Source organism: Hemibagrus wyckioides, linkage group LG26 (assembly GCF_019097595.1).
Source record: "Hemibagrus wyckioides isolate EC202008001 linkage group LG26, SWU_Hwy_1.0, whole genome shotgun sequence".
Classification (NCBI taxonomy): domain Eukaryota; kingdom Metazoa; phylum Chordata; class Actinopteri; order Siluriformes; family Bagridae; genus Hemibagrus; species Hemibagrus wyckioides.
This window is the reverse complement of record NC_080735.1, coordinates 17656275-17666806: the sequence shown is the minus strand read 5'-3', so window position 1 is coordinate 17666806 and position 10532 is coordinate 17656275. Positions and strand designations below refer to the sequence as shown.

The window sequence follows — 10532 nt, the reverse complement described above, 5'->3', positions numbered from 1 at the left end:
AAGGTCACAGCTTTTCTGTTTATATGTATTGTGCCATGAGGTCTTGCGTTACAATGCAAGCTTCAACCCTAACTGTTTCTCTCTCAAGCTATAGAGGTGTACTCTATAGAGGCATAAACTATTTATAAACTGTTTATAAGCATATCCACGTCCTTTAGATTGCACATGTGATGTATCACCTTAAATAAATAAATAGATAGACAAACAAACAAACAAACAAATAAATAAATAAATGGATTGTAAGAATGTTTAGGAATACCATGACTTAAAAATATATTCTTAATAATAATAATTAAAAATAAATAAATAAATTGCAATTAAAAAAAATAAATAAAAGATTAAAATTCGGGTCTGAAATATTTTCTGAAGTGAGAAAAAATATATAATTTCTGAAATATAAAAAAAAAATGTTTTTTTAAAGATTTTAGACTTTTCTAAAAAAAAAAAAGAAAAAGGTAAACTTGTTTTTTCAATGTTTTTTACCTCATTAATCATTAATACCCATTTCTCAGTTTAATTATATCTTAAATCTTGCTTTCTGGCGCTTTCTGTTCAAACAGGGGTCAGTCGAGGTGATGTCTAACGCTCAGGGAATTGTGAAAGCAGGGTCGTTTATGGCCGCTTTAACGAAATGACGTCGTTTGTGACACGGCGCTTTTTATACGTGGTTCTATTACCGAATACAGCAGCACATTTATACCCCTGATACTGAATTATCTTAATCTTAGACTTTGATCCTCCATAAAACACGGATGGAGAGGTGTGTGTTATGGGTGAGTAACTAACACACAGGAGGACGAGGAATCTGATGTCTGATTAGAAACTAATGATATCTGGATTTTTTTTTGTCCTGTTTGTATTTATTCTGTAAATCATGAGAGAGACTTCAGTACAGAAAGACATGCTTCTCTCTTCTGTCCTTTATTTTCACTGTCATAATGACTCCTTTATTTATTTACTAGAATAAGACAGCAAAATCCTTTTGTACAGAATTAAACATTATTACATTAATGAATATAATAATAACAAAGAAAGATCAGACAGAGATCAGACTCGGATAAGTGACTGGAGTGAAATAAAATGAGTCTTTAGTGACAATATGAGGCAGAATTACTCAAATTTAATCAGTGGATTAAAATATCTTAAAGGAGAAAATAATTTCTTAGAGGAGAAAATACAGAATATTTAAAGTAACAGTTAAACAAGAAGAAATAAAAAGGGAAAAAAGAAAAATTAAAAAGAAAGATGGATAGGTGTATAGAGGGGGAAAAGGAAAATTAAAAGAAAAATAATAAAAAAGGAAAATAGGAAAAATGGAAAAGAAAGACAGAGAGATAGATGTATAGCGGGCAAAAAAAGGAAAATTAAATGGAAAAAATGTACAGAAAAACAGAAAAGAAAATAATGAAGAAAGAGGAAAAGAAATATGGAGGGATGCAAAGAAGAAAAAGGAAAATGAAAAATTAAGGCGCTGTAAAGAAGAAATGGAAAAAAAGAGAATGAGAGATATAAAGCGGAAAGTGAAGAGAAAATAAAAATGGGGCGGTATAAGGAAAAGAGGAAAAGAAAGATGGGAAGATGAAGATGGAAAACGAAAGAAAGAAAGAAAGAAAGAAAGAAAGAAAGAGAGAAAGAAAGAAAGAAAGAAAGAAAGAAAGAAAGAAAGAAAGAAAGAAAGAAAGAGAGAAGACAGTAAGAAAAACGTGTAAGCAACACATAATGTTGGAGAACTTGTAAAAATAGAAAAAATGGCACGTGGAAAACTAAAAGAAAAGAGAGAAAAAAGAGAACGCAAGAAGAAGCGAAGAAATAGAGGCGTTGCCCAGTCACATCGCGGACACGCCCCCCTTCACGTGGACTTTGGAGGGTCACATGACTCTCCAGCCCCCAACAGCCAAGATGGCGGACGCCGAGGCTGTGAAAGCTCTGAGCGGTTTACTGAACGGAATCGCGCAGAGGGTTTATTACGGGAACTCGGAGATCACCGAGGAGCTGCTGAAGGATGAGCTTTACCCCGATGTACCCCAGGAGGAGTTCCGGGCTCTGTACGAGAAGATGAGGGGCCTTTTGAAGGTATGAACTGCAGGTTTGAAGCTAACGGATTTAGCCACACTGCTGAAGTCTCCTACATGCAACACAAGCTATTCTAACGTTTAACTTCATATAATTAATGACGCAGAACTGAAGCACACAGCTTTTCTGATTCAGACAGCTCCTTTACTCTCAATACATTCATTCATCCATCCTGAGTAGTTACTTAAACCTGGTCAGGGTGGCACTTGGAATGTGGTGGGTGCCATATCCTGAATAATGCACCAGCTCGTTCACACACACACACACACACACACTATTTAGAGTAAGCGTCTTCTGCAGTGTTTTATTTTTAGGAGGAAACCGGAGAACCCAGAAGAAATCCGTGAAATGTGAAACTCCACACAGACTCAGACTCGAACCTGCGACCCAGGAGCTGTGAGGCATCAGTGCTTCCTGCTGTCTGTGCTTAATAATCGACTTGCCAGTTGACTGTGACAGTTACAGGGACATCAAGCCAATGAAGCCATAGTTGTTCTTTAAAACAACAACAAAAAACACCTATTGCAGCTCTAAAATGTTGTGCGATTCAAGCATTGGCCTCTAGATGGCAGTGTGTAGTTTTCTTTTATCCCACTGGAGTCTGAGTGGCTTAAATGAATGTTTTTATTTTTTGCACTGTGGCTTAAGTCCTTATTAATTGTCACATATACGTTACTGCACAGTGAAATTCTTTCTTCGCATATCCCATCCTTAGTGGTTAGGGTCAGAGCGCAGGGTCAGCCATGACGCAGCACCCTTGGAGCAGGGAGGGTTGGGGGCCTTGCTCAAGGGCCTAATGGTGGCAGATTGGCGGTGCTGGGGCTCGAACGCTGATCTTCTGGTCAGACACCCAGAGCCTTAGAGCTGGACACAGTTCACGTTGTTGCTGAGAGAAGAATGCTGTCAAAACTCCATTAAGTCCTGGACAACCCTTCTCATCTACTACCCAGTGTGCTGGTTAATCAGAAGAGCACATTCAGAGACTGATCACTGCCAAGTGTAGCACTGAGAGCTTTAGGAAATCCCTGTGGCAATTAAACTGAATAATTCCTCCCTTTAAGTGTTGAGACATTTTCATGCGCAATAAATAATAACGGGTGCTTTAGTAATTATAGACCTTTCATGTACATTACAATTTCCCCATTTTCTATCATGTACAATACAACTTTACCATTATCACCTGTTAAAATGATCACCAATTTACAATCCTTGTGTGCAATTTTACAGCTCTACACCATTATTTGTTCAGTGTTTGTATTCATTTATTCTATTTTACAGTTTATATAACAGTGTATATATTTCTTTCTTTCTCTCTTATATTTTTATTTTTATTAGAGCAACTGTAACATGGCAAAGGAATTTCCTGCTGCGATTAATAAAGTTCTTTGAATCTTGAATCTTTGAATCTTTAACCTCTTGAGCTACCACCACCCCTGGGGCTGGGGCTGGGGCTGGGGCTGGGGCTGGGGCTGGCGCTGGGGCTGGGGCTGGTGCTGGGGCTGGCGCTGGGGCTGGGGCTGGTGCTGGGGCTGGGGCTGGTGGTCACATGGAAACGTGTGAAGTTATTGTTACTACTACTAATATCTCACATCTCACCTCTAAGAAGCAGCAGTAAATCATATAATAAAAAGGTTCCCCTTCTTGTCCTCTGTCCTGTGCTCAGTCTGTTGCCGTCGCGGATATGGACCAGACCCAGCTGGAGGCGTTTCTGACCGCTCAGACACGTAAGCACGGAGGCGGCGGTACGTCCGCGGAGCAGGCGGCAGCTCTGGCGCGTTTCTGGAAGGGTCACCGTGCCCGGGTGCGAGAGAGCCTGCTGGCACAGAGCCGCTGGGAGCCTGCGCTGAGGGGGTTGAGCTGGAGGGTGGACCTGCAGACCGCCACTAGCAGGGGGCAAACGTCCAACAGCCCCGTGGCTCTGGTGGAGCTCGAGCTCGGGAGAAACGGCCAGGTGAGGGTCCAGAGATGGTATTCTTTGAGTATGGATCATTTTCGGTTTTTGAAAGACCTTAGTGTCACGTGAGGAATCATATTGAGTTCCTGTATTTTGTAGGAAAGTAATCAGCAATGGGGTGGTGATGCTGCCACCACAACAATGTTTATTATTTTAGAGGCATAACTAATAGATAATAAAAAATGAATCTGAAGCACGCTGTAGCTTTCTCATACATGCCTGCATATGACCGCTAATGACTTCCTTCTTCAGTGTTGAAATAGATCTCTAATCAGAAGTCAGAGACTCTTGGTGGAGGAAAAACACAACCTCTGTGTTAAATTTCTCGACACACTTCCTCTTCTTTAGTCTATATGTTTGCACAATGGCAGCCTTTAGCAATTGTCGCTGTGTCTACTGAATTACAGAACTTCCTGCCACCTATTCAATATTTCACTGAATCTGATGATCACCATTGTGCTGTTCATTCAACATAAACTATTTTACTGGACATTACAGCTCCTGTTTATGATGATTTGTTGTAGCGGTGGTCATTTCGGTTCATTCCAGTAACTCGACTCTTTCGATTCCTTTCAACGAAATGATTCGTCCGCCAACTTGTAACGTACATGAGTCTTTACAAAAGTTTTAGCCAAGTTTTAGTATTTTTATTGATTAAACTTGGCTTGTCAAATCCACAAAGAGAAGATCTGGTGAATTTATTTTCAAGAAACAAATTTCAGGCTAGTTTAGAGAGAGAGAGAGATCACGAATGTAGGAACATAATTTGAAAAAATAAACATTTTTACATCCGTCTATAAAGTAGTTTTTAATGCTAAAATCATTTATAAAACAGTTATAAGTCACTTTACACCTTCATGCATTGTGTTATAAACAGCGCAACAACATAAGGCTTATTCAATTCAATTCAATTTATTTTGTATAGTGCCTTTTACAATGAACATTGTCTCAAAGCAGCTTTACAAAAGAAGAAAACAGAGAATAGAGATTATCTTTAGTGCTACACACTTTCCAACGTGCCACTCGTCCGCCCCTTTTTCTCATCTTGTTGAAAGGCTAACCAATGTGTATGTTTCTGAATCAGCAGGTCTGAAGGCTTAAATCAGCAGACAAACTACTTTCACGGCCAGAAAAACCGCCACAAACTGTTATTGTTACATTACAGCGCGTCACATCCATCCTTCAGTGATGCACCACGAATAACGGGGCTTCAGAAATACTTTTATCAAACTAGTAAAGGTTTATTTTACCTCACAGGTGTTAAAATCTTTCAGCATAGTAAACTGTAAAGATGTGACTCTTATCTTAGCGTGAGCTCGTTAATATTAACTCCTGCTTCACGTATTAAGACACAATTGCTATCTAGCTACAGATACACTATATTGCCAAAAGTTTTGGGACGTCTGCCTTTACATGCACATGAATGTAATATGGAGTTGTCCCGCCCTTTACAGCTATAACAGCTTCAACTCTTCTGTGAAGGCTTTCCACAAGGTTTAGGAGTGTGTTTATGGGAATTTTTGACCATTCCACTAGAAGCGCATTTGTGAGGTCAGGCACTGATGTTGGACGAGAAGGTCTGGATCACAGTCTCCGCTCTAATTCATCCCAAAGGTGTTCTATGGGGTTGAGGTCAGGACTCTGTGCAGGCCTGTCAAGTTCCTCCACACCAAACTCACTCCTCCATGTCTTTATGGACCTTGCTTTGCCACTGGTGTGCAGTCATGTTGGAACAGGAAGGGGTCATCCCCAAACTGTTCCCACAAAGAGCATGAAATTGTCCAAAATGGTATGAAGCTGAAGCATTAAGAGTTCCTTTCACTGGAACTAAGGGGCTGAGCCCAACCCCCTGAAAAACAACACCTGAACTCAATGATCTGGAGGGGTGTCCCAATACTTTTGGCAATATAAGTGTATGTCACTGGTGATAAAACAGCAACAGAAGGCAGACAGAGGAACGGGGGAAAGCTGTGATCTAATACGGTGTTTAAAAGGCAGGAAAACGTACGTGCTTGCTCGCTAGTCCCCGCCCTCACGGGTGTGCATCTTACCCAGCGCCCAAACCCATGCGCCCCAACGCATGTCCATCTTCGTTACCCCTTTATTAAAAAAAAAATAAAAAAGCACCAAGCACCAGACCAGTCAGGAAACATGGTCGGGAAGTTTCAATATGCTGCCACAGCATCCTCTTCCCTTATATCCTGTGTAAGGTATTGACCCATTAACACGCACTACTTCCAACTGCTAATGTTCCAGTGTGTTAAAGCTTTTATAATATATATATATATATATATATATATATATATTTTAGATTTATTTTTTTTGTAACCAAAGCTGAGGAATCTAATGAGAAGAGCCTGAGAGCGAGGTGAGATTTTGTCTCTAATGGTTGAGAAGGTGGAGCTGAATTTGAATATTTAGATATTTATTAATCACATGCAATTTGTCCTTTTACTGCTTTATATAACTGTCAAGCATTTTCAACTGACCTTTAAATGACCGGTGCTATATAAGTAATAATAATAATAATAATAAATCCAGCTGAAGATCTACACGTGTTCCATCGCTGACATTTATCTTTCTTTGTAATAGAACACATGTAAATTGTATACAAATATACGATACAGTATTATAAAATATGTAAATGACCCGTAGTCAGGGATTTTGATGATGATGATGTAGCTGGCGGTTTTCATCCCTTACAGTGTTTTATTTCCCCAATTTAGTAACACACAAGGAAGCCATTAACATGCATTAGCAGCATTAACCTCCATCAAATATTTCTTCCTGTTTATTTCTTTCCTCGAGCTGCTGCATTTGACTTGTTTAATCAGCAGTGTGATGTCAGCCAGATGCAAATGCACTTCACACAGGGAAATTTCACACAGGGGAATTAAAAAAGTGTCTTCACAAAGTGTTTGTTTCAGCCGCTCCTCTCAGCCCGATGCCGTGGAGTCTGAAAACAAATCAGGGAGAGAGAATCTGACATTACTGTTAAATGTAACGTAACATTACAGACAATCGGAAATGCAGAAGAGTAACATATATTTGAGAAGATTAAAATAAACACCTAGCACAAGTTTACCAGTATAGACCAGTTTATTAGGAACACCTGCTCATTCATGCTCATGATCCAGTCAGGCAGTCAGCAGGTCCCTGGAGTGGAGCTGGTGCTGTCTGCTCTCATTTTAATACACATGTGCTGAAGCCGTGTTAGCATGTTTTACATATCTTCCTGGTGAGAAATGTAAAGAACATATCAAGCAAGGGTTAGGGTTAGATTAAATTAAACTGCACCTTACAGCGTTAGTGTTTTGTATTTGTAGACGTTCTTTTTACATTTCTGGCATTTGGGGGACGCCCTTATCTAGAGCCACTTACATTTTTATCTTATTTAAAGCATTAATATACGTTACTGCACAGTGAAATTCTTTCTTCACATATCCCATCCTTGGAGGGTTGGGGTCAGAGCACAGGGTCAGTCATTATACAGCACCCCTGGAGCATGGTGGGGCCTTGCTCAAGGGTCCAACTGTGGCAGCGCTGGGGCTTGAACCCCAATCTTCTGGTCAGAGCCTTAACCCCTTTTATACAACTGACCAACTTGAGGGTTGAAACCCTTGTTTAGGACCCAGCAGTGGCATCTTAGTGGACCCGGGATTTGAACTCAAAACCTTCTGATCAATAGTCCAACACCTTAACCACTAAGCCTCCCCATCCACTTTTTGCTACAATTAATCCTCTAGTTTAATACAACATGCTAGAAACACACACACACACACACACACACGCGTCTATTAGACTAAAATACTTTTTGTCCAATTGTAGTCACATTTAATGTCGTGGAAACGTCCATGAAACAAGTTACTTCCTGTTATCACTAGTGCTATAGCAGCTCTAATCAGTTCAATTCCATCCGCTTGAGAAATTTCATTGACGTGAAATATTTCAATCCTTATTATTTCACAAGAATGTTTTTGTAAGCGTTTCCTAGCATGGCAGCGTTTCCGAATAAGGCGAGTTGGAGTGCACACCCGAACGCCGCCTGGGATAATAGATGAGGTCTTAAAACAGCAGACACTCCCTGCCAGTTTAAGCGACTCGAGTGATTCACAGTGGTACTTTACCCAGGATGAAGATAGAACCCGCTGTTTTCATCACTCACAGCAGTTTAGCTCCTCTCTAATGCTTGAAGGAGCTATTACAGGAAACTTTTATTTCTGTTTTTTTTTCCCTCTCTCTCTCTCTCTCTCTCTCCTTTACTTCTTCACCCTCTATCTGTGCAGTAGAGATATCGTAGAACAGCGTTATGCTCCACAGCTCCGGATGCAAATGCACATTTGGTTTTAAAAACAGCTTTACTGCACGACATTCTGCTCTCACGTTCAGAAGATGCAAATTGTAGTGTGCAGGTCACACCTCTGAGTTTACAAGGTTGAGTAGAAGTGTCCAAGTGGCTAGGTAAATGCCACAGCTTAGACACTACTGATAAACCCTGATTCAAAGTCTGAAAAGATAAAAGGAAAAAAAAATCACAGGGATAGAAAATGCGGACTGTCAGATGAAGTAAAAAAGGAAGATTATTATATAGTAGAGAGGATAGATTTATTTACCATCATGGAGCAGTTTATTAGAAACACCTGCTTGTTTTATGCACATTGTCTATTTAGCCAAACATCAGGTACATGTAAAGATCCCTGTTCTGTAGCCTCAGGGTTCAACATAATGTGTGTTCGAAGATATTTCTATTAGTGCATTGATCTAAATCTGTCCATCTTTACACTTTATAATCTCTCTGTAACACTCTCTCGGTCTCACAACTCAGCTTAGTACTGTGTTTTAATCTTTGTGTGTTTACCCGACTTGTACACCGGTCAGAGATAACATTGTGACCACTGAGAGGTGAGGTGAATAAGACTGATGATCTCTTCATCATGGCACCTGTTAGTGGGTGGGATATATTAGGCAGCAAGTGAACATTTTGTCCTCAAAGTTGATGTTAGAAGCAGGAAAAATGGACAAGTGTAAGGATTTGAGCGAGTTTGACCAAAAGGGCAAAATTGTGATGGATAGACGACTGGATCAGAGCATCTCCAAAACTGCAGCTCTTGTGGGGTGTTCCCGGTCTGCAGTGGTCAGTATCTGTCAAAGGGAAGGAACAGTGGTGAACCGGCGACAGGGTCATGGGTGGCCGAGGCTCATTGATGCACGTGGGGAGAGAAGGCTGGATCCAACAGACGAGCTACTGTTGCTCAAATTGCTGAAGAAGTTAATGCTGGTTCTGATAGAAAGGGGTCAGAATACACAGTGCAGGACAGGTCAGGGCTGTTTTGGCAGCAAAAGGGGGACCGAGACAATATTAGGCAGGTGGTCATAATGTTATGCCTGATCAGTGTATTTTTTGCATTTATCTAATTATTTATTTAAGTAGGAGGTATTTGGAAAATGTTACTTATTTGAAAATGCTCTCTCTCTCTCTCTCTCTCTCTCTCTCGATCTATCTCTTTTATTTATTTCACTCTCAGGACTCGGAGTTTGTGTGCTTGGAGTTTGATGATGTGAAGATAAACCAGGTTCTAAAGAAGATGGCAGAAATTCAAGAAAGCATCGACAGCATTGTGCATCACAGCTAGAGAGAAAGAAAGTGTGTGTGTGTTTATGAACTTTGTCATCACTGATAAGAGCATCATTATCTCGTACTGAATTTAGTCATAAAAGCGTATTTATGGCCTTTCCTTCTTTACATTTTATCACGTCCTACAGGTTTAGGACTCCTGCCAACAGTCATGTTAATTTAATCTGATATGATGTCACTGGGACAAAAACATTTTTGCAATTTTCCCACGGAGGAACGTTTTGTAACACGCAGAGTGCTGCACCTTCTCCGCCGTGAGGACGCACTCTGCCTCCTCAGATTTTCCAGACGTTCCTCAGAGACGCCCGGCTTTGGGCGCATCTGGTTCTCTGGCCAGCTTGTTCCATTATCAGTCTCCGATATATCTCCTGCACGGCTTCCCTGTGCATTTGAATACGTTTATTGTTGTTATTGGACGTCTGGTTGATTCAAATCTAAGAAAGTAGGCTGTTGCTGTGATATAAATATTTAATATCAGTGCACGCCAAGAACAAACAGACAAAAGGCCACAGCTTCCAAAAACATAAACTCCCATCAAATATTTAAAAGTAAGGTTGCCTCAGTGAATGGACTGTCAGGCTCCAGTAACACAATGGTCTTACTGTGTGCTTATCATCCTGTTCCACTAGTTTACAGCTCTGTTCACACCGTGTTTCCGAACTTCTCTTATAGAAATTAACTGATGACAAACAATAAAGACGTATTGAAAAACTACTATATCGTTTAACGCGGACCTTTGTAACAGCCATCGTTTTGTGATGGACAACGTGTATGACCTGTAAATAAATTGTTAAATAATGTTTACAAATAAAAAAAAAAAAGGTGTGATTTATTAAAAAGAAAATCTATGTAGCTCTAAGTACACTATTT

The 10532-nt window shown here is 40.2% G+C and overlaps 1 protein-coding gene across 1 annotated transcript; it reads left to right on the top strand.

Annotated features, from left to right (window-relative positions):
• The first annotated feature begins 1878 nt into the window (after positions 1 to 1878).
• Positions 1879 to 10376, top strand: commd1 (copper metabolism (Murr1) domain containing 1). The gene is made up of 3 exons (XM_058381242.1): positions 1879 to 2073; positions 3737 to 4024; positions 9553 to 10376. The coding sequence occupies exons 1-3, from the start codon at positions 1900 to 1902 to the stop codon at positions 9658 to 9660; spliced, it is 570 nt and encodes a 189-aa protein (XP_058237225.1). The 5' UTR covers positions 1879 to 1899; the 3' UTR covers positions 9661 to 10376.
• Positions 10377 to 10532: the final 156 nt, after the last annotated feature.